The sequence below is a fragment of the Phocoena phocoena genome, chromosome 4 (assembly GCF_963924675.1).
Source record: "Phocoena phocoena chromosome 4, mPhoPho1.1, whole genome shotgun sequence".
In the NCBI taxonomy this organism is placed as follows: Eukaryota; Metazoa; Chordata; class Mammalia; order Artiodactyla; family Phocoenidae; genus Phocoena; species Phocoena phocoena.
Window position 1 is genome coordinate 62,669,711 of NC_089222.1, and position 26,920 is coordinate 62,696,630.

The 26,920-nt window shown below is 45.5% G+C and overlaps 1 protein-coding gene and 1 pseudogene across 2 annotated transcripts in view; one reads left to right on the forward strand and one right to left on the reverse strand.

Annotated features, from left to right (window-relative positions):
- ABCC5 (ATP binding cassette subfamily C member 5) overlaps positions 1–26,920 on the reverse strand; it is an 87,575-nt gene that overhangs the window by 20,566 nt on the left and 40,089 nt on the right. The window contains exons 10-23 of one of the 2 annotated variants that reach the window (XM_065876345.1): positions 23,780–24,136; positions 20,103–20,174; positions 17,784–17,908; positions 17,592–17,664; positions 15,330–15,533; positions 14,310–14,453; positions 11,763–11,865; positions 8,327–8,511; positions 7,557–7,703; positions 7,125–7,254; positions 5,476–5,629; positions 5,256–5,384; positions 2,508–2,694; positions 707–796 (exon numbers count right to left, since the gene is read on the reverse strand). In XM_065876345.1, the coding sequence (XP_065732417.1) occupies positions 707–796; positions 2,508–2,694; positions 5,256–5,384; positions 5,476–5,629; positions 7,125–7,254; positions 7,557–7,703; positions 8,327–8,511; positions 11,763–11,865; positions 14,310–14,453; positions 15,330–15,533; positions 17,592–17,664; positions 17,784–17,908; positions 20,103–20,174; positions 23,780–24,136 (2,100 nt within the window). The remainder of the gene's footprint in view (positions 1–706; positions 797–2,507; positions 2,695–5,255; positions 5,385–5,475; positions 5,630–7,124; positions 7,255–7,556; positions 7,704–8,326; positions 8,512–11,762; positions 11,866–14,309; positions 14,454–15,329; positions 15,534–17,591; positions 17,665–17,783; positions 17,909–20,102; positions 20,175–23,779; positions 24,137–26,920) is intronic. The other variant, XM_065876346.1, reaches the window with a different exon arrangement.
- Positions 11,072–11,672, forward strand: LOC136122365 (small ribosomal subunit protein uS8-like; annotated as a pseudogene).

The following is a 26,920-nucleotide window of genomic DNA, read 5'->3' on the forward strand; positions in this document are numbered from 1 at the left end:
ACTGGTTTCTGAACTGTGAATGCAGTTTAGAATTAGCTACGGAGCTTTTAAAACGTCAGAAGTCTGGGTCCTATCCCAGACCTATTGCATCAGAATCTTCAGAGATGAGGCCCGTGTTCGTCTTTGCCTCAAGCTCCATATGGGATTCTGATGGCCTTCCCTGGTTAAGAACAAGTAAAGTAGACTAAGACTTGAAATAATACATGGTTTTAAATAGTGTAAGGAAAATGTTACATTAGTCACCTTAACTGAATTAATGAGATTAGTAATACTTTGGGGACTGCCCTGGTGGTCCAGTGGGTAAGACTCCATGCTCCCAATGCAGGGGGCCCGGGGTTTGATCCCTGGTCAGGGAACTAGATTCCACATGCACACCGCAACTAAGAAGTCCGCATGCCACAACTAAGAAGCCTGCACACCGCAACTAAGACCCTGTGCAGCCAAAATAAATAAATAAAAGGAATGCTTTGGAAATTAGCTGGTGAACATAGGTTCTCAATCAGGCACAATTCACAAATATATTTAGAAAATCTTAAGATATTCTCTTCTCCACTCCACACATGCTGGAGAGACCGCTGCCTCTCCTGTGGGACAAGATAAGGCAGAGAAAACAAGTAACCTCCTGGGACATTTACTCGAGGCTGTAAAAGGGTAAAACTGCTCCATGAAAAGTCAGATTGTAGCAAAAGGCCTGTAGTAGCCTGACCTTGATGTAGTGGTTGATCCTCTCAACTGAGGTGAAGCGAGCTTCTGTCTCAGATGCCAGTCTGACAGTAAACTGGAACAGTCCTGTTAACTGACAATGGAAAACAAGAATCCGAGAGAGAATTTACTATTAATACACACCAGGCCAACGCCAGAAAACCTCCTTCATCTAAGGGATCACAACTCAAGTTATAAGAACTAACTGGGCACATGCAGCAGCTGGTTTTAGGGACTGAATCATTCTCTAAATATTTAAGACAATGCCTAATAGCACCCAATCAACTGCAATTCTCAGTGAATGCAGGTGGCGTTCTGGTACTGCTGGCACTAACTTCCCTGTATCTGAGGGCTTTCCGCCCATCTTTACATTTCCAGTAATTCAACTGTAGCTGAATAACTGCTGTGCTTCATACTTGTATCTACACCTGATGTAGTAGTCACAGCAAAAATGGAGATTATATCAACCTGTGCACAGCAGTGAGAATGCTTCCAGCAAGGTCAAATAAGAGAAATGAGGCTGGGCCAAAACTGAACGCACAGCCCTTGTGTGCCTCAGACTGAGGACTCTGAAACACAGTATATATAACACAGATTCTCCCCCCACCTCTAATAATCAAGGAAGTCTGCATAACATGGACAAATATCTTTGGGTATCTGTGAAGATACGTATCTCTTCTTAGGTTTCTTTTGGCTACTTATTTTTATCTTTCCAATATAGAAAAATGTCAAACATATACAAGAATAGAGAGGAGAGTATAATGAACTCCCATGTATCAAACATCCAACTAAAAAAATTATCAACTTACAGCCAATATTGTTTCATATATACCACCCCATCCTTCCGTATTATCTGGAATCAAATCCCATATAGGCTATCATTTCACCCATAAATATTTCAGCTTATATCTCTCTAAAATATAAAGACTCCTTAAAAACAACCATTGTCACATCTTAAAAAGTTAGTAACAATTCTTTAACATCTTCAAATATCTAGTCAGTGCTCAAGTTCCCAATTGTTCTTTGATCTATTTGAAGACCTTCAACCATTCCTAGGAGCCAGAAGGGTTTACATATGTAACAGTATTGGGAAAATCAGGGGCCTGAAAATAAAACACACAGAAGAAATGTATTGATATATATTTCTTAGAAGACTAGGAAGAGGCCAGAGATGAAAGGGTAGTGAAGACAGAAACCTACAATTAAGAAACCATTTTCAAAATCATATTTATTTAAGAAAAAAATAGCACCTATTTCATAGACAAATGCAACAGAGTTAAATCCCTTTATTCCTATACAGTCAACCTTCAGTATCCATGAGGGATTGGTTCCAGGACTCCCGCCAATAAAAAAAAATCCACGGACGCTCAAGTCCCTTATATAAAATGGCATAGTATTTGCATATAACCTATACACATCCTCCTGTATCCTTTAAGTCATCTCTAGATTACTTATTATACCTAATACAATGTAAATACTATGTAAATAGTTATAAATACAATGTAGAAAATAGTTGGGCAAAAATAAATAGTTGCCCACCTACAGTAAATTCAGTTTTGCTTTCTGGAACTTTCCGGAAATTTCTCCCCACAAATACTTTTGATCTGCAGTTAGTTGAATCTATGGGTGTGGAACATGTGGATGTGGAGGGCTGACTGTACACCAGTCCAGAGTGTTACTGCCAAAGCAGACAGGGAAAAGCTCTAGGAGTCGGAAGTAAAACAATGGCTTAGGGTAGAGCCCCCTACCAGCTCTGTCCTAGGCCAACATACGAGCAAGAGGACGCCCCCATCCCAGAGACTAACCTGGACAGCATAGGAGATGGCAAGCCCCGCGTAGGCCGGGGGAATCTGCCCGTGCATGAGAACAATCATCAGCCCGGTGGTGGTGATCAGGGCAATGCTGATCAGGTCCAGCCGCACTGCCAGCCACCGCATCGCACACGTGAACAAGAAGAAGGGTCTCTGGTTGTTATCCAGTAGCTCCTGGTACCTGTGACGAAGACAGAACACCTAATAGGCAAATAAAGTACCACACAACCCTGGTCATGGAGGATGCCAAAGCTCTGGTGAGTTATGGGTGGAGGGCTAATACTGAAGTACTACTGTTTGTAACCAGGAGTGTGAGATGGAAACTTAAGGAGTGTGGAGTATTCCAGGCTCCACAGACAGGAGGACACGAGGGTTTTCTAGTTTTACCCTTTCAAAGAAACGTGTTAAAGATGCTGGGGAAAGATATCTACTTCAACAGCATAGGGAAAGCAGGAGGGAAGGAGACCAAATAGAGAGGCTGCTTAAGCTTTAGAAAAATGTTTTAGGTCAGGGGTCATTTCCTCAAAGAAAGAGAGGTTACAAAGGTAAACTGCAGAAATGGCACAAGACCAGAAAAAAGGAAAACCTTGGACCGAAAGTGGAAATTGCCTGCTGACACACTTGTCTCCCAAGGTCATGGAGCAAAGAACCAGGAGCAGTGATTTCAACCAGAGCAAAAAGACCTAGACAACCTTTGTCACTGCAGGAGCAACACACCACTGTCACCAGGGGGCTCAGAGAGTAGATCACGCCCCACCTGAAAGTCTGGCACCTACACACAATTAGAACTCCAGAGTGGGAGATCTGGGTGGGCAAATGTGCTTTGCTTTAAAAAAAATCACTACCTTCCTTACAATAAGATATGTGCACTTTAGAGAAAATTAAGAAAATGCAATAAAAGAGGAAAATGTAAAATTTCAGTACTCTCACCACTCAGCTAAAACCAGAGTTAATATTCTGCTGCATTTACTCCCGGCATTTTTTTCAGTGCACTCACATTTCTGTGGGTATGTACATACACATGTACACGGTCAGCATATTTCACTTTTTTCACTTAAAGTTAGGATGCATTTTTCTGAATTGTTTAACTAAACCTTCCTATTTTAGAGTTCCTTTTTAACATTAATTTTTGGAATGAATAATATACTCTACAGGACAGAATATTCACAAGGTACAAAAGGTTTTATCCTGAAAAGTTGGTCTTTCTCCTTCCCTCCTCCAGCTACTCAGTTCCCCTTTCCAGTGGCAACTATTAGTTTCTTATGTGTCCTTTCAGAGATATTCTAAATGTTACAGATACAGACACATAATTAAAAGGAGCACACAATACCCGCCCATCTGTACCTTGCTCTTTCACTAATATACCTTGGAGATCATTCTATCAGTACCTAGAGAGCAGTCTCGTTCTTTTTAGGGGCCATATCATATTCCACCACATGGGGACAACAGAGCTTATTTAACCAGTCCTCTACTGAATGACCTTTAGTCTAATTCAATCTCTTGTTAACACAAATCTCCACAATGACTATATATGTACATAAATTTCTCATACAAACAATATTCAACAGCTAAATAAAATGTCAGTCTAATGTCAATGAATGTCTTTTACTGTTCAAAAGATAAAAAAGTAAAAAGAAAAAAAATAATAATAAAAAGCAAAACTCTGAGACTTCCCTGGTGAGGTGGTTAACAATCCACCTGTCAATGCAGGGGGCACGGATTCGATCCCTGGTCTGGAAAGATCCCACATGCTGTAGAGCAACTAAGCCCATGTGCCACAACTACTGATCCTGCGCCCTAGAGCCCGCAAGCCACAACTACTGAGCCTGCATGCCACAACTACTGAAGCCCATGATCCTAGAGCCTATGCTCTGCAACAAGAGAATCCACCACAACAAGAGAATCCACCACAACAAGAGAAGCCACCGTGGACCTCCCTGGTGACGCAGTGGTTAAGAATCCACCTGCTAATGCAGGGGACATGGGTTCGAGCCCTGGTCTGGGAAGATCCCACATGCCGCAGAGCAACTAAGCCCGTGCGCCACAATTGCTGAGCCTGCGCTCTAGAGCCTGTGAGCCACAACTACTGAAGCCTGCGAGCCACAACTACTGAAGCCCGCGTGCCTAGAGCCCATGCTCTGCAACAAGAGAAGCCACCACAATGAGAAGTCTGTGCACTGCAACAAAGAGCAGCCCCCATTCACTGCAACTAGAGAAAGCCTGCACACAGCAACAAAGACCCAGCACAGCCAAAAATAAAATAAATAAAATAAATAAATTTATAAAATAAAAATTAAAAAAATAAAAGTAACCATTCCAAAAACAGCAGAACAAAACAAAACAAAAAAACAAGAGAAGCCACTGCTATGAGAAGCACATGCACCGCAACAAAGAGTAACCCCCGCTCTCCACAGCTAGAGAAAGCCCACACGCAGCAGAGAAACAATGCAGCCAAAAATAAATAAATAAAATAAATTAATTAAAAAAAAAACAAAACTCCATCAAATATAGCCATTCAGAACTGAAAGCTAACAGACTCCAAATCTGTGTTTTTGTCTTCCCATTTGCTCAGAAGGGAGTTCCACCAAGCAAGTGAATCTTAACCAGAGATCATTAAATTACTAATACTCTTAGTAATGAGCTTTATAATCCGGAATTCTGACCTTGAAAGGCTTCTTAAACTCTCATTAAATGCTGAGATGCTGGCTCCCCATTGAGCCCTCGGGCCCCCATTGAACTAACCTGTGCAGAAATTCCTGCCCTTTGTTGTAGGCATGGATGGTGGCAAGGCCCTGTATGCTGGATGTGATGTGGGAGAGGAAAGGTGACTGCGTGATATTGTCCAGACGCTTCAGCTCTCGGATCAGAACCCTGGAGAGAGAATGTGTTCTGTGTCAGAGGGGTAGACTAGCAACTCTGGCTTCATCCTTTGCCCTGGAAGACATAAAGACTTCCTGTTTACCTGGAGACAATGTGCAGAATTGAAAAGAGGATGATGAGGGGCCCCACTGCCACAAGGAACCACGGGAAAACTCCCGCGATCATTCCAACACAGAAGAACACAAGGATGACGTTCTGGATGAACATCTCAGCCTGGAACGGCAGGCGCACATCGACTGGGGAAACCGTAAAGGAACACGTGTCAGATGCTGGGATCCACAAACCGGGAAAATGGAATTTTAAATTTCCCCCAATTTTTAAAAAACAAAAAGAGGCTCCCTAAAATCCCTATCTGAAAGTTATGATTTTTGCCTTTTAAACAGTCCAATCAAAGAAAAACCTGGAAACCTGGTTGCTCTAATTTTTCTTATCCCAAGAGCATTTAAGTGACCTTTCTCCCCTGTGCCTTCTTTTTGGTTCACTATGCTGCCCAACCCCTTTAAACATTTCTTCCACTTTGCAAAGTAATATATGCTTGTTGTAAAATATTTGGAAAATAAATATGCAAAAAACTTAAATAAACATAGTCTTTATTCTTACCAATATCAATGAACTGCAGCTAACATTTAAGAAATTTTTCATCATGGAAAATTTTAAACATACACAAAAGTTGAAAGAGTATAGAACCTCCAACAGTTATCAACATTTTCTTCACCGTTTTTTGAACATCTCCTCCCCCTGCCTATTTTCATGCAAATCTGAGACATGTTGATACCACTGATTTTTTTTTTTCAATCTTTTTTCCATTTGTCTGTGTGTATGTGAGTTTAACAGAAATGGGATCATGTCATGCACATGTGTAGCACTGTTCTGTGTATCAGTGATGGTTTTGATCCCTTGTTACCTCTGGCCATGGCTTTACACTGGCCTATCAACATCTGAAACAAACTCCTTCTATGGAGGCAACACAGTACAGTAGTTAAAAACATTAGCTCTGGGGTCAAAAAGATCTGGGCTCAATTCCCAGCTTGTTATTTAATAGCTGTGTGATCTTCAGCAAGTTATTTAACCTTTCTAGGCATCAGCTTTTCCGTGTATTCAGTGGATGAAACGATATCCACACCTCATAGGGCTGCTGTGAGGATTAGGATAACGCATGTAGAATATTCAGTACACAGTAAGCCCTCAATAAATGTCAGGCAGCATCCCTATCATTGTGGGCTACGGGAGTATAGTTGACCCTTGAACAACGTAGGGGTTAGGGACGCAGACCCTCTGTACAGTCAAAGGTCCACATATAACTTACAGTCAGCCCTCCATCTATGTGGCTCCTCATCCATATTTCCATATCTGCGGATTCAGCCAACCTGTCGTTCAAGGGTCAACTGTATTTAAGTTCTGGTGCTGGCACAGTCCATGAAGCATCCAGCATCCAGCAAACCTGTCAGAGGTTACAGGTGTCCAGGAACCTAGGCACTACCCGCAAGTAAATATGTGTTTTGGACTCTGAGATGCCCCTGTCCAAAGACTCTGTGCTAACTCGGTGCTCTGAACTGGTTTTCAGTTTAAATAAGATCAAATAAGAACTCAGACAAAAGGTGAAAAAGCAGATAGGTCCTTAGCCTAAAGAGTTTGCAATGTGGAGAAAATGCCAAAACTAAAATGTTCCTGACGCAAACATCGACAGCCACTGTGCTCCAGAGCACAACAGAGAGAAGCAGTGAGAAATACCTTCATCCATGTCTTTGGAAAACCTGTTGAGAATCCTCCCAGTGGGGGTAGTGTCAAAAAACTTCATAGGGCTTCGAAGGATCCTTCGGAAAAGCTCGTCGTGGAGCCGGGAGGAGGCTCGCAATGTGCCCTGAGGGGCAGAGCACAGCGTGATCAGAGATCCGGGACTCAGGCAGGCTCAGCTCCCACTCCACGGGGTCGCAACTCCACAGGACATCGACGCCCAAAGCCGGGAGAAGGGCGAATGGTCGTGGAGGAGGGAGGTGGCTAATAGGAAAACGCTGAGGCTGATGGGATGCAGGTCACTTCGGAGAGGGCCATCCTGCTTTAAAGGAGCTCCCTGACTCAGAGTAAACCTGAGGGATGCCAGGCGGAATCCTAACCACACAGCCTCTGGGGAGAGGAGGAGCAGAGGCCCCCACCGGCGCATACCTTGACAAAGACCACTCCGCGAATGGCTTTCAGGATCAGCATGACTGCCATGGAGAGGGCGTAGATGCTGGCATAGTACTGCATGAGAGGATTGTCCTTCATGCTGCTGCTCACAGACGTCCTGTTTTCCTGAGTCACTGTGGTGTTCTGTTTGGAGGCAAGGGTCTGTGAGGCAAGACTCCCAGGGACTGCCAAGAACCCCGCATCAGGGCCATTCTTGGCTCAAGAGAGGGTACAGGATAAAAACTCTGGGAGCTGGTTGAGGCAGACACAAGGCAGACTTTGCCCTGCTCCCCCTCTCTCTTCTTTCTTTTTTTTTTTTTTTTGCGGTACGCGGGCCACTCACTGTCGTGGCCTCTCCCATTGCAGAGCACGGGCTCTGGACGCGCAGGCTCAGCGGCCATGGCTCACGGGCCCAGCCGCTCCACGGCATGTGGGATCTTCCCGGACCGGGGCACGAACCTGTGTCCCCTGCATTGGCAGGCGGACTCTCAACCACTGCACCACCAGGGAAGCCCCCTCTCTCTTTTCTAAGGACGACAGCAGGCAGCCTACAGTTTGCTACTGATAAGCTCTATTGCTCCGTGAGTTGGTCAGGGAGCAATTATCTGCTGAGGTTACATTAGGGACTCATCTCTTATCCTGGGTAATCCTTGTTCATTGCTTCTTTTAACTGAAAACTAGAACAGTTTCCCTAAGGAGAGACAGGGACTATGGAGAGATGGCCACTTTATGAGACACATAATTTTCCCATTAATGAGGAACCTTACCCCACTTCCTTGCTTGATCCAGTAACTCAACCACCAGTTGCTGAAGGCGGTACTGCCCACGTTCAGCATGAAAAGGGACAGAATGACCAGGAATGCCAAGGGGCCCCCAGCAGCCTGGATGTAGACACCATATACTGACCAGGGCACAGAACCCTGCCCCTTCTCTTCCATTTGCACAAGCTGCCCTAGGTAAGGAAAAGAGAAACGCGAACTCAGAAAGGAAAGGCTGCTTTCCAAAACTAAGTCACCTGTAGAACAGCAGAATCAAAGGGAGCCTACAGTTTCACAGAGCTCTAGGTGAGAATTATTTCCCCTTCATCAGGAGCATTCATTTATCCATGTAACATTTACTAAGCACCAACTATGAACCAGGCCCAGGATGAGGTCCTGGAGCAGTAACGAAGATTAAGACCAGGTCCCTGCCCTGGAGATCTGGTTCAGATCATCCTTCCACAGTCTAGTAGGACAAACAGGTAAATAAATACATAATTATAATAAAATGTGCGAACTCCAACGCTAGAGCTATTTGCAGGGCAGCATGGGAACATCCAGGAAATGCACATAACCTACTTGCGGGAGCTGTGAGGGGCTTAGCAGGGCGTTTTCCCGGAAGACTTTCTATGCAGTCCATATTGCGTTATTTATTTATTTTTTTGGCCGTGCCACGTGGCTTGTGCGATCTTAGTTCCCTGACCAAGAATTGAACCCAGGGCCTCAGCAGTGGACGCGTCAGGGAATTCCCCATACCATGTCTTGAAAGGTAAGCCAGAGTCGGCCAGATGGGGAAATGATGGGCACAGGTGTGGGGAAACAGCAAATCGGTATACACAGATATCCAATTCAGCGTGGCTGGAACAATCTGTGTGCCTAAGGAGTGGCAGGAGATAAGGCTGATTAAGGAGGCTCTGGTCAGGGGATAAAGGCATTTGAACTTTATCCTTCAGACAAGAACTTCTCAAGAGAATGGGCTACAGGGGTGTAGAGATTTGACTCCTCGGCCCTGCTGTGCACTAGATGGGCCTGGGATGGCCAGACCAGACACCTCAGGCAGCCTCTACCATGCATCCCAGGGGCTCAAAGAAATAGTGGCATTTTTCTGTGTGTGCCAAATCAAGAAAAAGATTAGAAAATGCGGCTTTGACATTGGGAGGCCACTGAAAGGCCTCAGGCAGGAAAGTGAGTTGGCTGGTTTTTAACTAGATCTCTCTGCTGTTCATGTGGAGGACTGATTTAAAAGGAGGCAGCTGTAACAGTCTGGGTAGATGATAAAGGCCAGAACCAGGGCCATGGCAATGGGGACGGAGTTTCAGGAGGTAAATTCAGTAGGACGGCGTGACTGACTGTGGGAGGAGAGAAAAGATTCCAGGATATTTCCTAGGGGCTCCGTGGGCTGGTCAGGTGATTGATGCTGACAGGAGAATACAGAGAAACATCCCCACAGGAAGCAGCCTCTCCCCTTTATCATATATGATGTGTAATTACCTTGGAACAAGCAACACATGCCTTGAGCACTTTGCGATGTGAGTCTCCAGGTTAGTGGCTATGTAAATAAGGACAAATGTCCCCTAAAGACATTCTTTTTTTTTTATACTGTCTATGGCAGGAACTGACAGATGTCTCAGGCTTCTGTGCTGTGTTTGCTTTGTGTGTGTGAGAGTAAGGCATCTCAATTCACACCGGAATTCAAAAGCTCATATGTGGCTAATTGAAAGAAAGACAAGAGGCAGGGGGAGTGGTAAATCAGGATGGTCACCTCCTAACGCCAAATGCTTTACGAACAAGGAAATGAAAAAAGCAGTGGCAAACCCAGGAAAGGTCCTGGATTCAACACGTCAGGTGAGGAGGTGACACAACAGAAAGAACTTTAAAACAGGACTGCATTTTTATTTATTATTCTTCTTATGCTTTGCAAACTGACATGCAGCTTCAAGTTCACAAAAGTGAAAATGCCTAAGGTATTGCATATAGCTTTTCTAACTCCCAAGATTTGTTTCAGTTGATAAGATAAAGGGTTTAAAAAACAGGACCAAGGACTCTGGATAGGAAAATCAAGTAGGAAAAACCTTGGCGGTAACTCTTCACCACAGCCCTGCTGCAGTCTGCTTGGGACAAGCATAGGAGTGTATCATTGTAACAGGGGAGGTTCTGAGAATGTAGGCATTCTTAAAGCTGGCATGCCTCTGCATTGGTTGGCATGACTTTTAAAGAACAGAGATGAACCCACGATTCAATTTTTGCTTAGTCAAGATGACTCAGCTATGACTACCTACACCTCACCCCACCCTGCATAGGAAAAGAGGGCATAGGATTAAAGGACATTCTTGTTGCCTTGCTCGGCTTAAGAAAACGCAAAGCGCCTCATGGTCTCCCAACAATCATACAAAAATCTGGTATTCTAGAAATATAAGGCCAGGCGCTCTACAACACACAATGCTATTAAACAGCATGAATTACCACACGGCGTAATTTCTGATAAACTATTTTTTTTTTTTTTTTTTTTTTGGCGGTACGCGGTCCTCTCACTGTTGTGTCCTCTCCCGTTGTGGAGCACAGGCTCCGGACGCGCAGGCTCAGCAGCCATGGCTCACGGGCCTAGCTGCTCCGCGGCATGTGGGATATTCCCGCACCGGTGCACGAACCTGCGTCCCCTGCATCGGCAGGCATACTCTCAACCACTGCGCCACCAGGGAAGCCCCCTGGTAAACTTTAATGACACACTTTCCACCATCTTTCTGTGTTGCCAAAATGGTGCTCATGAACGTCCTGGCTGGCTGATACTCTCAAGAGCATCATCAATGTGAAAAAGAGAGGCAAACATCAGGTTCTTATCAGGCCACGCTCCAAAGTCATCATCTGGTTTCTAACTGTGATGGTGAAACATGGTTATATTGGCAAATTTAACTGATGATCACAGGGCTGGGAAAATTGCTGTGAACTTAAACAAGTGTGGAGAGATCAGCCCTAGATTTGTTTTGTTTTGTGTTTTGTTTTTGCTGTACGTGGGCCTCTCACTGTTGCGGCCTCTCCTGCTGCAGAGCACAGGCTCCGGATGCGCAGGCTCAGCGGCCATGGCTCACGGGCCTAGCCGCTCTGCGGCATGTGGGATCTTCCCGGACCGGGGCACGAACCCGTGTCCCCTGCATCGGCAGGCGGACTCTCAACCACTGCGCCACCAGGGAAGCCCCAACCCTAGATTTGATGGGCAACACAAGATGTAGAAAAATGGCAGGTCCCATCCTGTCAGTTTGGTTTCATTGTACTGACAACCTCATCTAGCATCATGGACCATGAAAAAGCAAGTGTGTGAAAACACACTGGAGGGAAAACCATGGGATCCTTTTTCTAGGGATGTAATAAATATGTGCAAATAAAATGCTTCAGTGGAAAATAAAAACCAAAAAAAACTTTAATGACAAATCTCAAAAAAGTTCATTACCTTCCTCTGGCTTCACTGCTTTCTCCTTCTTTACTGACCCTGTTTTAGGACACTTGTCTTGTGTTTTCTTCTGTGAACCACTGGTTTCCTTTTTAGAATTAATCTTAAAAAAAAAAAAAAGTGTCTCCGTCATCATGATATGGCCATTCAGACAAATGTCCAAAGGACACGTTAGCGAATCATCCATCGAGCTGCTGCTCTTATTTAAAAGAGACACATCCAGCTTCTTAAAAGTTAACTTTTGTAACTTCCCCAACTCCTTAAATCTTTGAGCTGGGTTCCTACCATTCCACTGACACTGGTCTCCCCAAAGTAACTAAAGACCTAAACTCCAAACACAGTAGCCTTTATGCTGTTCTCATCCATTCCAACTTGTCCAGAGTATTTGAGCTGGGGTCACTTCCATTCTTTCCATCTCTGATCCCCACATCACTAAATCAAATCATAGATCTACCATGGGATGAACTTCCGCTTCTCAGCCTGCTTTTGCAGCACCTCCACATTCTGGACCTAGCCTATCCATGCCTCACATCACATTGCCATTTCCCACTTCTAGACTTTTATCCACCTGGTTCTTCACTTGGGATGCTCCTCTCCTCTCCCAACGCAATCACAATTGTCCCCATTCAGATGGATTCAAATCTTAATTCTCCCTGAGGCAACGTAACACTCCTCTAGAATAGAGTTCACCCTCCCCTGTTCTCCCAGGCACCTGTTAGTACTTTCACAGCATGTTGCTACATATGTGACCTGGTGTTGTTACATATGTACATATGTTGTTACATATGTACGAGCATAAGAGTATTGGTCTTCCCTAGAAGACGGCAAGTCCCACAAGGACAGAGGTGACATCTTACTCATGGTTATAACCTACACTGGGCCCAGCACCCAGAACTGCCCATAATGGGGCATCCTGGGACTTACGAAACATTCATCAAATTGAACCTGAGATAATAGAAACTACTTAATGTTCTCCTTTCCAAGTTCCTCCTATATCTTTATACAGGAAATTCTCTATACATAGTTTATTACATTTAATTCTATGTCACTGTCAGCCTCATGACCCCAGTTTGCTCTCCAACTAGATTTTTTAAATTGACAGTGAAAAAAACATCAGAAAATAATATAAAATTTAGAGCCACATCTGGAACATAAGATAGGACTCTAAATTTTATATTTACCACAGTGCATAAATAAATGCACTCTCTAAAGAGAAAATTACCATTTGTTGACCACTGACTGGGATAAGAACATTACATATTATTTCAAATGCACCAACTCAAAGAGGCAGGTGCCACCCCCATTTTTAAGATGAGGAAACTGAGGCTCAGGAAGGTGAAGTGATATACTGAAAGCACGCTCCTTCACTCAACATGCTCCCTCCCGATATTCCTTTGCTCCTTGGACATTTCATGTTTTAGCTTCTCTCCCTTTCATTTTCCCCTCCATGTGTACAGTGAGGAGGAAATGATCTGAAGAGCCCAAAGCACCGTGAGAGTCACAGGGAGAAATCATAAAATCCAAATCTGGATCAGGTGTCTCTAGAGCAATTACTGATGACACTCGCAATGTCAGAGTTATATCAAAAGGCCTAAAACACATCATGAACAATGAGTTGTACTGAACCTGAAATCAAACAGGATGATACCCAAACACTGAAATAAGAGTCCCAGAAAAGGTCCCAATAACTTTTTGCTTTCATCCTACTCAACATCAAAATGACCTAGTAGCTAAGAAGCGGCTTTTAGCCCAGCCTGAGTGAACTCCTAGGACCCAAGGCGACCAGAGGATATAAAGGTCAAGACGAGAGCCAGCTCCACGTACGCCCTTGTCTTTGCCTAACTCAGAGCCCAGAACGGGCGGCCAGCTTTCCGTGTTGCTGCAGGAGGCCCGGCAGTGCAGCACTTTGGAGTCGAACTGACCTTTCCAGCAGGCTGTTGAACCCTTCTGAGCCCCCGTTTCCTCAGCTGTACAAGTGGAGGATAATCGTATCTGGCCGCAGAGCTCTGTTAAAATGGCTGAACAGGATGACAGCTATAAAGTGCCTAATCCAGGAATTGGGACACAGCTGGTACTAGTTAATGAGTGCCAAGTCGGCAGCCAAGACACCATAGATAATTTTCAAATGTATGCAGTACTTAATGTCTCTTCTCTGCCACCTTATTCATTTGATTATTAAGAAAGGAGCTTCCTAATGTTTCAGTCAGGATTTGATGGAGTTTAGGAAGCTAAGTTATGACTGAACAGCAGCACACACTGAGCCCACGTCCTTCTCCTTGTCATTGCCTTGCTGATAAACTCTCAGTGACAGAAGATCTCGGTTCTCTAACCCCACAACCCTGCCCTCGCAGAATAGAACCAGTATGCGGACTAAAGCACAGCAGTCTGGTCACCAGAGAACAGGGCCCCTGCCAACAAGACACGGACAATGAGTTCAGCTGAGATTTCTCCATCACTCACTACGGTCCTATCTCTCTTGCTGGAAAGACACACACACACACACACACACACACACACACACACACACACACACACCACGAATCTTACCTCAACTGGGGGTGTCTCTCCCAGCAGCAGGTTATTAAAAATGGTAGCATAATCACCATTTAGATTCATCAGTTCCTCATGGGTGCCTCTTTCTGTAATACAGCCCTCTTTCATGAAGATCACTTCATCACAGTCAGCCAGGTACTGGAGACAAAGACAGGGACAACATGGTGTGGCTGATACTTGTGTGAATACTTCCAAACGCCTAGACCTTAGTTCAGCGGTTCTCATCTGGAGGTGAACAAGCCCCCCAGAGGATACTTTGCAGTATCTGGAGACATTTTTGGTTGTTACAGTTGGGGGGGAGGGGGTACTACGGCCATCTGGTGGATAGAGGCCAGGGATGCACAGGACAAGCCCCCCACAAGAGGGAGCTTTCTGGCCCCCAAACCCCACTGTGCTGAGACTGAGAACCCCTGCTTTAGTTTGTCCTGCCTCGTGATGTAGTTCAAAAACCAGTTCCTCTAATTTTTGACATAAATCTGCTGATGAAGCCACACAAAGGCCCACATTAAACCTCACATCCCTTCCCTGCGCTCAGAAGTACATATAATTACAGTCTTTCTGCGGCAGAATGGGGGCTTAGCCCCCCAGACTTGACAACATATGCAAAGCAGATGGTAACATCCTTGAGCTGCTCTCTGAAGTGGCTGCTGGTCATGGAACGACAGAGGGAGAACTTGTTTTCCCTAAACAATTCCCACTCGTGCATAGATGTTAACACAACCCTTTCCAAACTGTCTCATACCCAAACTCCATTTTCAGTCTACTCCTCTCAGCCCTTTTACTTACTGATTTACATGCAGAAGCTAACATGCTCCAAGGATCTCTGATTCAGATGGCCATCTGATATAACAACCTTTATTAGTACAATGGAACAGGGGGCTATTTGCTGAGGAAGTGAACACTCATGATTCCAGGGACCTCTAGGAGCCCCACAAAGGTACCTGGATCAAGCCCACCTCCCTGTTTCTGATTTCTCAAGCCAAGGTGGGGAGCCTGGGGAAGGAAGCACCATACCTGTAACTGGTGGGTAATGAACAGAACCGTCTTCGACTTGAGGTGCTTCTGGATAGCACTGTTGAAGATGTGGTTGCCCACGTGGGCATCTAAGGCACTGAGGGGGTCATCCAGGATGTAGATGTCTCGGTCACTATACAAGGCCCGGGCGAGGCTGATCCTCTGGCGCTGCCCACCACTTAGGTTGGCTCCGCGCTCGCCAATCTACAGGAGCCCAGAAAGCACGGGAAGCCTCCAGCTCAAGTCCAGAACAATGCTCAGTGATCACCCCAGTCACCTCACATCTCCCCCACCCAAACCAGCTTCTTCTCTTCACTTCCCCACCTGGATAAAGTGCTGCCATGTCCTCCAGGGCCCACACAGAACTGGGGGGGCATCAGCCCGGATGCCTCCTCCCTTCCCACCACCATCTGGTTCCTAACCAATCCTGTATCTGAGCCTCGCCACGCCCTCTTGATGTCCCGCTACAATCCATTCTCCATGGGCAGAAAGACCTTTCCAAAACACAAAGCTGACCATGTCCCACCCTTGCTTAGTCCTAAAGAACATAATCTAAGTCCCCAAATATGGCAGACAAGGCAGGCCCTTTACCACCTGGTTTCCCGGCAACTCTCAGCCTCCAGTGTCAATCCCCCTTCCATACCCTGGGATTTGAGCATTTTCAATTGTGTGTCTATTATGAACACACACTACCACTGTCATGCCTTCTCCTGTACCGTGTCTGCTCAGTTCTGGCGTCCTCTCCTCTGTGAAGTCTCCCCTCCCCGTCTCCACTAACACCCAAAAGAAAGGGGACTCTTTCATCAGCCTATTTTGTGCCTATTTGTCGGGATGTCTCTCTCGATTGTAAGCTTTTTGAGGACACAGACTATTGTCCTTTTCTTTTATATTCCCAGTGCCCCCAGCAGCTTCTGCACATGCAGCCGGCATATAACAAGCACTTAATAAATATTACTAAATAAACGAATGAAAAAAAATCAATTGTCAAAAGGCAACTGGCTCTGTATTTTTAAAAAAATCTTATCCTTAAAAAAAATTCAATTAATTCAGAGGTTTTCAAATAAGAACATGTATGAGAATTACCTGCAGGGCTTGTTAAAACATATTGTGGAGCCCCACCCTTAGAGTCTTGGATTCAGTAGGTCTCGGGTGTGGCTGAGAATCTGCAGTGATGCTACTGATTTGCTGCTAATCAGGGGACCAGGATCTGAGAACCAGTCAACTAATCAAACCATTCAAATCTGGTTTGAGGGCTTAAACTGAAGTCAGCTGAATAAAAGAGTCAGCCCCAGAGACCTCCAGGACAGGTCATGGGAGGTGAGTGTCAACACTGAAGGCACTAGCCAGTTCCAAAGACAAGCCTCTGGGAACTGTTCCAGGGCAGAGAAGCAAAGAAAGGCGGGTTTGTGCTAAGGACTCTTCCTTTCTAGAGGGAGAGGCCTCTCTAGAAACCATGTGTGAGTAAGGAAGTTGGCAGAATGAAGTTCAGGGGAAGAAGCTCAACAAGCACATGCTTGACTTTGGTTTTAAAAATGAATAGGGTAGGGGCTTCCCTGGTGGCACAGTGGCTGAGAGTCTGCCTGCCGATGCAGGGGACACGGGTTCGTGCCCCGGTCTGGAAAGATCCCACATGCTGCGGAGCGGCTGGGCCAGTGAGCCATGGCCACTGAGCCTGTGCGTCCGGAGCCTGTGCTCCACAATGGGAGAGGCCACGACAGTGAAAGGCCCGCATAACGCAAAAAAAAAAAAAAATGAATAGGGTAGAAAACATGGAATTCTGAACCAACAATGGGATTTTGTTTAAAATCCACATGACATGAAATATTTATATGCTTAAAACAGGTAGTGTTGGGGCTTCCCTGGTGGCGCAGTGGTTGAGAGTCCGCCTGCCGATGCAGGGGACACGGGTTCGTGCCCCGGTCTGGGAAGATCCCACATGTCGCAGAGCAGCTGGGCCCATGAGCCATGGCCGCTGAGCCTGCGCGTCCGGAGCCTGTGCTCCGCAACGGGAGAGGCCACAACAGTGAGAGGCCCACGTACAGCAAAAACAAACAAAAAACCAGGTAGTGTTGATATTCCTGCCCTAAGGACCAAATGCTTTCCTAACATAAAGTCCCAGAGAAAGTAAAACTCCCGTGTAGGTTCTTCTCCCATGCATTTAAGATGTACTCCTAGGAGGTGGCTCTGGCATAGCCCTGCCACCTATCTTCCAGAATCCTCTCTGCTAAACACCCTGGCCCACCAGGGACAGAAGACTTGTACCTCCGTCAGGTCACTGTTGGGAAGGATAGCCAGGTCAGGCCTCAGGCAGCAGCTGTTCAGCACAGAGTTGTATCTGAAGGACACAAAGAGACCCAGCATCAGCGACACGGTTGGGGTAGAGCCTGCTGACTCGGGCTGCCTGTGTCTCACACAGCCAAGATGAAAGCATGACAGAAACCAAACATTCCTTGCCTTTCTTCATCAAATTCCTTCCCAAAGAGGATGTTGTCTCTCAGAGTGGCATTGAGGATCCAGGCCTGCTGCGCCACATAAGCGAAGGTTCCATTGACTGCAATGCTGCCCTCTAGAAGTGACATCTAGGGAAAGAGACACCATCTAATGGCATCACAACGCAAAACCATCACCCTAAGCCAGCAGAACCCCCGACATTCCACAGCGGAGTTGAAAATCTTGGCAATTTCCTTGGATACTTTTTGAACCCAAATCTGGACCTCACCTTTGTTCCACAGAGAGCAAAGCTACGGCAGTAGCTACAGCAGTCAAGAAAATCAAAGTTCTCCTTGCTTACGTGTGATGGGAGCCCAGCATAACCCATGACTTGAATGAACAAATACTTCATTCAGCAACCCATAAGCTACTTTATTATCCTCCTTTTTTCCTAACTGCAAACTGTTCTAATTGAAGGAAGCACAAGCAGAAGGCCCCTGCAGAATTCCCCTGGGGAGTATGCTGTAAAGGTTTAGAGCTAGTCCCTGCCTCAAGATGAGTGCAGGTCAACTCATCCACAGAATTAATACAGGCTGTTGGCTACATCAGCTGCTTCTGTAAAATGAAGACCAGAGGGGAAAAAAATTCCAGTTAGACATCAACTAGTATTGCTGAGTATCTACACAATGATGACAGACCCTCCCCTCCAACATGAAGAGACTCCATGATGAGCCATGTGCTTTGAATTGTGTTTTCCATTGCAGTGGTCGACATGAATCGATTTACCCATTTTATGCTCTTTCAGTGTTCCTTTTGGAACTAACAGTAGACGTTTGTCTTGGGTTAGGAATGCTATAGCTTGAAACAGTTTCATTAACCTATCTGCACATACAAGTTTGTCCTCTCAAACATGGTAATGCACAGTGTACACACACAGGCCGTAACACAGTACCACAACTGCCCCCAAACAGGTAAGTACACTGATAATGCACTCAAGTCTTCAGAAACCCCCTGAGGGTCTAACTGTGGAAATCCAGCTCTCTTGGCTGCTACAGTACAAACACCCCACACTGCAGACCGCCAACAAAGAGTTACACTCTAAAGAAGCAGGGCTGACCGGTATTCCCAGACTCTCTGTCAGAGAGAAGGCTGTCAGGATTTGATCCAGAAGCAAAGACCCACCCATTTTTCAATTTAACCGCTGCCCACTAACCCTTCTTTCCCCTTCACTCCACCTGTGTCTCTCATCACTGGCCCTGAAATCTGGCTGATGATCGGAAATCACATAGGAGGTCTTTGGCTTTTTACGAAGACCACTGGCTGAGCCCAACCACTATACAGCCTCATAAGGCAGAAGCGGGTGTGGGTGGGAAGCTGCACCTCCAGATGATTTGAATACAGGCTTCCTCAGACCACCCCGGGCGCCACTGCTCTAGAGGAGAGCCACAACTCCATCAACTGTGACAGTGACGCTGAACAGGACCAAATATTCCACAGACTGGACGCTACAAAACAATCTTCCCCAGCCCCTTCTCCCATTTGTTTAATTTCCTCAATATGGAAAAATGACTCAGAGGACTTCATCCATCAGGAGGAATAACCTTAAGTTTATCCTCATCTCACCCAACAAGTCAAGCTAGTTTAATCCAAATGCTGACAGCCTTCTTCTGGGCCCTCTGAGCACTATTCACTCACTGCCCTGTGCTGTGCTTGTGTGTCTAGAAGGCCTAGCACCCCAACCAGACTATGGACACTCCTCTTTTTTTGGGCAGCGCCACGTGGCATGTGGGATCTTGATTCTGCAACCAGGGATCAAACCCACGCCCCCTGCAGTGGGAACATGGAGTCTTAACCACTGGACCTCCAGGGAAGTCCCAGAGCATGGACTCCTTGAGGGCATAATTCTTTCAATGGTTAGGCTGAAAACAGAGTGGGTCTTTACTTCTAGATCAAATCCTGAAGGCTCTCTCTCTGAGAGGGAGGCTGGTGAGGCTGGTCCATTTGTTGGCAGTCTGCAGTCTGTCCATCCCTTACCTCTGACATTTCCCAACACACTGTCCAGCATACCTATGGCACTCAGTAAATACATGCTGAAGAAAAGAAGGCAAGAGAAACAAATGACTCCAGCTGGGTACCAATCAGTCATTCAGCCCCCTTCCAGATACAGTGCTGTTGTTAAGGGGTAGGAAAGGCAGGGGGCAGGGTATGATACAGACCTAGGGTCATTTTGTTTCCACCTTTCCTGACTCTCTTCAGGAAATAAGTTCATTTTTCCTGAGACTCTGGCTAAGCAGAATCCAGAGAAAGAAGCAGAAAATGCCAAGGACAATCACAAAATCTTACCTGGCCTAAAATGGATGAAATGAGAGAGGTTTTTCCACTTCCCACACTGCCACAGATTCCAACCAGTTTACCCTGGACAAAGCACACGAAAGAGGAAGGTCGTTAAAGCACTACTGACCATTCATCTCTAGGACTTCGGATTTCTTTCAAAAAAAAAATGTTGACAGTCCATCACTATGGGAATGTCATCCTGAGGACCCAGCAAGTCACTTACCTCTTTTCTCCCTCATCAGCCACCCACGTCATAGGGTTTCTGTGGGGATGCACTGAGGTAACAGATGTGTAAGCCTTTTGGAAAAATTAAATATGTGACAGACATTAAGGTATCCCACATCACTTTTAGAAAGGCCTACCCCCTTTCCTACTTTGTTGGTAACCCATGTTTTTTGATAACTTGTTTATTTTTCTTGTTGTTTTTGGAAGAGAGGACAGGACTCTTGAAAATTACTTTATTTTCATTTTATTTTATATGAGTTTTTTTCTCCAGGGTCTATAAATCATTTTCATAAAAATTATGTGCACTGTGCACTGTTGTTTCCATTTTTCTACAAAACACCTCCAAGAATCTGAGGGCATATTTTTACCATCAATCCCACATGAAAGTGGAAAACCAAGACTGTGATTAACTGAATATCCTCAGGCAAAATGATGAGTTTTCCATGGGCAGTGTTAAACGTTTTCAAGAACAGACAGATGATTTTAACAGGGCCACTTGTTCAGCAACACTCTGTTGCCTCAAGACTGGCAGCGAGGAGAGGCATGGAGAGTGGTGGTGTGGAAAGAGCGTGGATTCTGGAGGCAGACAGGTCTTGATTTGAATCCCAGCTCCACCAGCACTTTCCAATTGTGTGGACTTGGTCTTATTACTTAAATGAATACTGTCTCTCTAACTGAGCTTTGAGCAACTTGGAAGGAGCCATCCTTGCAGGACCAAACACAGTGTCTGGTACTTAATAAAAGTATATTGGACAAAGTTTTTGACATGGTTCAGGAGGTTGAAAGATTACAGCCCGGTCATGATGAGGAGACCAAGTCACAGGCTCAGACTCTGCTCAGGTCGGTCAGGTTAACAGAGAAAACGCTGTTCCGATGACTAAGTGGTCACTAAAGATGTCAACAATGAAGTAAGTGCCTGGGGCACAGAAGACATCAGGTGAATATTAACTTCCTACCTCTTCCCTAAAGAGGGGGGCTGGGGGAATTGTGGTATCTCTTCAAATAGCTAAAGGTCTGTCATGTGAACGTGGACGGTAAAGGGCAGAAGAAGGATCAACAGATAGAAAGGAGAAGAGTAAATTTCAGCTGATTACAAGGAATAATCCTCTAATAGAGCTGATCAGCGATGTGATATAGTTGCCTCAATCAAGATAATCGTTATTAAATAAGGAGCCTGCTGTTAAAAGTTAATTGAAGTCTGGACTTCCCTGGTGGCGCACTGGTTAAGAATCTGCCTGCCAATGCAGGGGACAGGGGTTTGAGCCCTGGTCCGGGAAGATCCCACATGCCGCGGAGCAACTAAGCCTGTGCACCACAACTACTGAGCCTGTGCTCTAGAACCCGCGAGCCACAACTACTGAGCCCGTGTGCCACAACTACTGAAGCCCGTGAGCCTAGAGCCCATGCTCTACAACAAGAGAAGCCACCATAATGAGAAGCCCGTGCACCACAACGAAGAGTAGCCCCCGCTCGCCACAACTAGAGAAAGCCCTTGTGCAGCAACAAAGACCCAACACAGGCAAAAATTTAAAAATTAATTTAAAAAAAAGTTAATTGGAGCTATAAAAACTGACTTGTGTGCCCGCCAGGGATGAACCATGCTAGTTGTTGCAGGTGGTCTCATAGAGGACCATCTCCCCCAGCTCTTATCTATAGCTTCCAAGAGCTGGGAGCTTTTTGTTTTCCCTTTAGTCCAGCTCTGGATCTGTGTAACAGGCCTCACACCGCATTAGTACCCCCTAAGCCCACTTCCAATTAAGTAGATGAACATTCCTTACCACCTCCATTACCACCACCCTTGGTCCAGAAAACTCTTATGTTTTTCCTTGGTTCTTCTCACTTCCCTCCTTGTTTCCCTACATTCTCTTCTGAATCCAGAAGCTAGGATGATTCTCTTCATACATAAGTCAGATCACGTCACTCTTCTCCTCCAAACCCTCTAACGGCTTCTCTATCCATTCAGAGTAAAGCGGAAATCATTCCAGAAGGCTCTGGCACCCCAAGCCTCTCTGCCCTCAGCACCCTCCCCTCTCTCCCATGCTCACTCTGCTCTTGTGACAGGCACACTGCACACTCGGGGCCTTTGTGCTTCTGTTCCCTCTGCCTGAATGCTCTTCTTCCTCCACGTATCCATATGGCTCGCTCCTTCAAGCCTTTGCTCAAATACAGGCATACCTTGGACATACTGTGGGTCTGCTTCCAGACCACCGCAGTAAAGCAAATATCGCAATGAAGCGAGTCACACGAATGTTTTGGTTTCCCGGTGTATATATAAGTTATGTTTACGCTATACTTTAGTCTACTAAACGTGCAATTACATTATGTCTAAGAAAAACAATGTAAATACCAATTTAAAAACACTTTATTACTAAAAAATGCTAACCATCATCTGAGTCTTCAATGAGGCATAATCTTTTTGCTGGTGGAGGGTTTGAAATATTTTGAGAATTACCAAAACGTGACAGCGACATGAAGTAAGCAAATGCTGACGGAAAAATGCCTCCAGGCTTGCTTGATGCAGGGTTGCCAGAAGCCTTCGATTTGTGACAAATGCATTATGCCTGTTATTACTTTTTTTTTTCTTTTTTTGGCTGGGCCGCATGGCAGGTGGGATATTAGTTTAAGTGAGGCCTTCCCTTAAGAGGCCTATTTAAATTGACCACACCTGCTCCCCCCACCCCGCCCCAGCAAGCACTCTATCCCCTTTCTTCTTAGCCCTTTTACTTGTTTACCATCTATCTTTGCTCAGAAGAAGGTAAACTCCAGGAGGGCAGGGATTTGGGCCTATTTGGTTTTTCACTGCTCTATCCACAACTCTGTAACAGTGCCTGGCAGGGAGCTGGCACTCAAAAATGGAATGAGTAGATATACATACACCTGGGACCCTCTGGCTGCTGCAGCTCTCAACATGGCGCTGGCTCCCAGTCATGTTCTGTATTTTAAAAACCTTGACCCTGAAGTGTCTAAGGCAGCCACTCTCTATAGGAGGACCTGTGGGAGACTCTAGTCCTGTGTTACCTGGGCCGTGACATCATATACCATAACGATCCTTTCCTTACATTAAAAAATAAAGTTACAATAGAATTGCTGAGCACAGCATCACTGAGAGTACCTGTTCTATGTCAGGTTCCGTGCTATGCACAGCCCAGGGCTAAGAAGATCACACAGGGCTACAATAACTAGAAATCATTATTACAGCTCACATCCAACTAAATCAAATCTATTCAGGGCAAAATTGTGGAAAACCCGCTCGAATGCTTCATTTCCTTGCTTATAAAATGAGTATCTCATGACAGGAGATGTTATTCATTTCTATCGTTAAATGCCTAAATATCCCTTCTAGAGGTGGAACCGGCCAGATTTGCTCTTTAGTTCAAAACCACTCCCAGAGAGAAGGCCCTTTGCTAAAAGGACTGGCAGCTGCCTACCCCTGCCAGGATAGACACCTGGTAGATGGTTACCTCTTCAATTTCCAAGTCGATGTTGTACAGCGTCCTCTGCAGGCGGAGGTTCCCCAGGTGGGTGTGCTTGCCCTCTTCCTCCTCAGGACTGGGCCGCTCGTCACTGTCCAGGAGGAGGTGGCCCTTCTGCTCTGCCAGCACCGCCTGATGCTCAGTGGGCTGCAGCTGCCTCACCTTCTCTTTCTTGCCCCTGGCAGCCCTCTTGTCTTTTTTCGTTTTGGGGGTCAGCTTGGGTGAGTTCTGGAGACTGGAGTGGGAGGAGTCCCATGCCAAGGTGGCATTTTTCATCTCTATCGTGATGTGAGGGCTGGCTGGTTTTTTCTGTATCATGTGAACCTCTTCCATTAGAAACAAACTCTGATAGGAGTTGTGAGAGAGGTGCAAAGATGAGACACTGGATCAAGACCAGGGAGACAAGCCTAGGGCGTACACTCACGAAGCAAAACACATCAGGCTATACAGTGGAAGGAAGCTGAAGGGCAAAAGGTAGCTCATTAGTGTAGCCCAGCCTCAGGCCCACGGAGAGGTCACGGGAGTGTGGGGACACCCTCGGGATGGACAGGGGCCTACTTAACTGGCCCAACACTCGACGCTACCAGTTACATGCTAAACTACTCTTTCCTTTTCCACCAGTCTAATGTGGGCCAAGGGCTATTTAACTGACTGGTCTGCAGCCCCTGTTCTCACTCATGAGTCGCTGAGTAGCAGGTAGTAAAATGCAAGCAGGGAAACCAAAGGGCGGCCACACTGCTCCCCTGCCCAGACCCTCATCACTCTGTCTGCCTTCCAGACCACTCCTGCAGAAGCCCCAAGCCTAGGCACTTCCCTCGTGCACATGTCGGGGGGAGAGGTAGCACTGAGATTGTGACCAGGCCTAGCTCGCTCCGGTTAGAAAGGAGTACCTAAGGTTTTATTGACGGCGGAGTACATCTTCTCGCCAACAAGTTCTCATGTCTTCCAAGTCCTGCCTCGGAACTTGTTGAGAATTCAAACAAAGGGCTTGCGTGGAAGGGAAGGGTATCTCCCTCAGAAACATCGTTGGGAAGAAAGAAAGACTCTTCCCTCCCACTCATTCCCCAAGTCCCACTGAGGTATATCAGGGGAAGAGAAATGGAATGCTTGAAAAGCTAAATGTCTCTGAAATTAGATCTGAAACAGTGACCTTAAAACCTCTGCCCAGGACCAACACGTGCCCATGACTTTGAACCCACTTCGGACACCTCCCTTAACCCAGTGATCTTCCCTATAGGGTGCCATCCCAGTTGGATTCCCAGTACGATTAAAATTTTTTTTAAACGTTGGAAAGTCTTTAGAGAAAAGATGGCTTTTAATGGCAGGACTCTCTGCTTAGTTACCGAGAGCCCCTAACTATTTTAAAGTTTGCAGGTGCTATTAAATGTACCATATAATCCCCTTGCCTAGGAGCAAAGCCCTTTCTCCTAAATCCTAAACGCTTAAGCTTGCTCTTTGCATCCCTAAATTGCCACGTCTCCTATCCATTCCCAATCCCTGATCTTCCCAGAAATGTCATGTTTCTAAATCTCCTAGATAATCTTCACTCTTGGTCAACCTTTAAAAAAAGTAGTTTTTTTTTTAAAGTTCAGTTTTCTGAAAAGAGCCATTGGTTTCATTTGCTCAGAGCCTTCCTAAGAGACTGGGCTGAGAATAACATGCCAAATATTCTGCCCACCTTCACAGAGTGAAACCATATGCTGACAGAACTCCTATCATTTCTCTCTCCTAAAGAGTTACTAAATGGGTCTTGTAGGCCTCATGCACTATAAAAACTATGCTAGTGCCTCTGGCTTGCACAGCTCGTCCACACTTTCCCTTGCCACAGGCTCCCTGCAGCCCCGCACTCCTCCCAGAAGGATTTCAGCTTCAGGTCACTCTGCCTGCACATGCTGAGGCACACAAGCGCCCCACACACCTAAATTTATATCTACTTGGGTTTGCACCTGCCAGGACAACAGAATCTTAGAGATACATAAACCATAAACCTCAACTTTACATCGAAACACTACTCTTACTCACTGAAGCAATCAAACCAGAATGTATCTTTTGAGCAGAAGAGGAGACTACTCGTAGGGTTGCCAGATAAAATACAGGATGCCTAGTTAAATTTTGATTCCAGATAAATAATGAATAGTCTTTTAGTATAAGTACGTCTCATGCAGTTATTAACTGGGTGGCCTGTGTTTTTATTTGCTAAACCTGGCAACACTATACTGGTGACTGTCTTATCAGAAAAGTTATAACGTGGCTTCTCACTGCCTTTCTAAAGTTATCATCCTCCCAGAAGTGGAGGCGGGGGGGAAGGAGGAGATTTGCCAAGAGGAATTAGCTAGAATGAGACTCATTCTCATGAGGCATACAACAGAGCTGGGGGTGATTTTGCTTCTATTATTAACTCTGAAGCTTCCTGGATAGAGGAAGGATCTGTAGCGTGAAAAGCCACCTGCTAAAACAGGTTCTCACTAGTAAGTGAAAAGAAGAGAGCTCTCGAGAAATAAGGGGGTTGGGGTGGTGTGTGAACAAATCTGTACTATAAATTCCTATTCCTTCGTCCAAAATGCCACCAAAGCCATTCACTAAAAAGGACAGAGAAACAAATAGGGGGACAAATTTCTGCTCAAAACATCTGCCTTAGGGGTGAACATTCTGCTTATCACAGATAATTTCAACTGATCTATCTTCAAGTTCACAGACTTCCTTTGTCACCTGTATTCTGCTACTAAGTCCATCCAATATATTTTCAATTTTTGATTAATATATTTTCTTAGCTTAAAATTTTTTTATTTGGTTATTTTCTTTATCTTCTATTTCTCTGCTGAGACTTTCTACCTTTTCATTTCTAAGGTCTTTTTCTGATAATTCCAACATTTGGGTCATCTCAGTATCTAGACTTTCTTTGTACGCAGAGTAATGTTGGATTGTATCCTGGGCATTTTGAATATTATATTATGAGACTCTAGGTCTTGGTTAAATCCTATATAAAATGTTGCGTTTTTCTTTTAGGAGGAAATCGATCCATTTAGGATGAGCTCTGGTCTGCTTCCTGTGGGCTGTTAAAAACAAGACAACAGGCCCCAAATGGAGTCACTTATGCTAAGCCCCATGTCACCAAACTGAGAGTTAACT